The 1,115-nt window shown below is 42.7% G+C and overlaps 1 protein-coding gene across 2 annotated transcripts in view; it reads right to left on the bottom strand.

The window, feature by feature from the left end:
• Positions 1-1,115, bottom strand: part of LOC117954780 (testis-expressed protein 2-like) — a 32,129-nt gene that overhangs the window by 12,134 nt on the left and 18,880 nt on the right. For both annotated transcript variants that reach the window (XM_034888774.1, XM_034888782.1), the window contains exons 4-5: positions 651-851; positions 33-363 (exon numbers count right to left, since the gene is read on the bottom strand). In XM_034888774.1, coding sequence (XP_034744665.1) covers positions 33-363; positions 651-851 — 532 coding nt within the window. The remainder of the gene's footprint in view (positions 1-32; positions 364-650; positions 852-1,115) is intronic.

Raw genomic sequence — 1,115 nt, 5'->3', positions numbered from 1 at the left:
ATGCCTTGTGGACAAACAATAGTTTTGCTCACCACTTTTACTCCCGGCAACACTTGAAGCTTTCTTTAAGTCCTCCTTTGGCTGGGAAGCTGATAGAAACTTCTGGAACCACTCCTCCTTCTCTCTCCCAGTCCTTCCGAACAGAAAGAGGGTCAGGTCTCTACTGGACGAAGACGACCATACTTGCTCCTGTGCTCCTCCTGTCCCCTCTCCTCTGTCCCTTGTGTTGAAGCTCTCACTGGGCTCCAACCTGTCACCCTCGGCCTTTGACATGAAGTCCTCCTGTTTGCCAAGTTCAATGCATATGGGGTATTTTTTGTTCCATATACGCTTCCTGGCCAGACTCTGAGGTGCTAGATATACCTGGAGGATTAGGGAAGACAGACGTGTGTCACAAACAGTTGGGTCTCAACACACGTCTACCCTGTTTCACGGCTTTTTAAAAGACAATTTGTCATTATCTATGTTAAAATGTAACAATGTTTAGTGAATAGCATATTCGAATGAACTAGCCTTGGATTACATTGATATAGACTTACATATGAATATACCTGTACAATCCTTACATTTCTACTAGTTTGAAAGGTAAATCGTTGGCCTTTACCTCAGTTACTGGAAGATTAGGGAAACAACTACAACTAACAACATACTTTGCTGTTGGTGAGGTCATAGATCTTCTGACTGATGAAGGTGATATCGGGTTTTGATTCATTGTGTATGGCACGGCGGGCGATGTTATGGTTGGGTTTAGACAAACGAATGATGGAGCCCTCTAGGCGGACATACGTAGAGTGGGTCAGTGTGGCGTGGTATGTCTCTGGGTCATAGTTCGATATCTCATTCATCCAGCCCTGGAGGGAAGACATAAGCATTTTACATAATGTGGATTACTTTTCAAGTATTAGAAAACATAACAATTAAATTCTGAAACGGTTTCAAATAAAAGACGCATTGAAGAGTGAAAGATGCTTTGAACAACTGCAAACATGGAGAAAAAGAACAATCCGTGACAAACAACAAACGGTGCCTGGAAAATGAGGACACTAAATATCTTGTAACCGCTGTCTTTTCCAGTGGAGACAATCAGTTTGTTGTCATCTGCTTTCAGTGGTAGA

Source organism: Etheostoma cragini, chromosome 2 (genome assembly GCF_013103735.1).
Source record: "Etheostoma cragini isolate CJK2018 chromosome 2, CSU_Ecrag_1.0, whole genome shotgun sequence".
NCBI classification, from domain to species: Eukaryota; Metazoa; Chordata; class Actinopteri; order Perciformes; family Percidae; genus Etheostoma; species Etheostoma cragini.
Note: the sequence above shows the minus strand (reverse complement) of the source record. Positions and strands in the feature narration are given on the sequence as shown.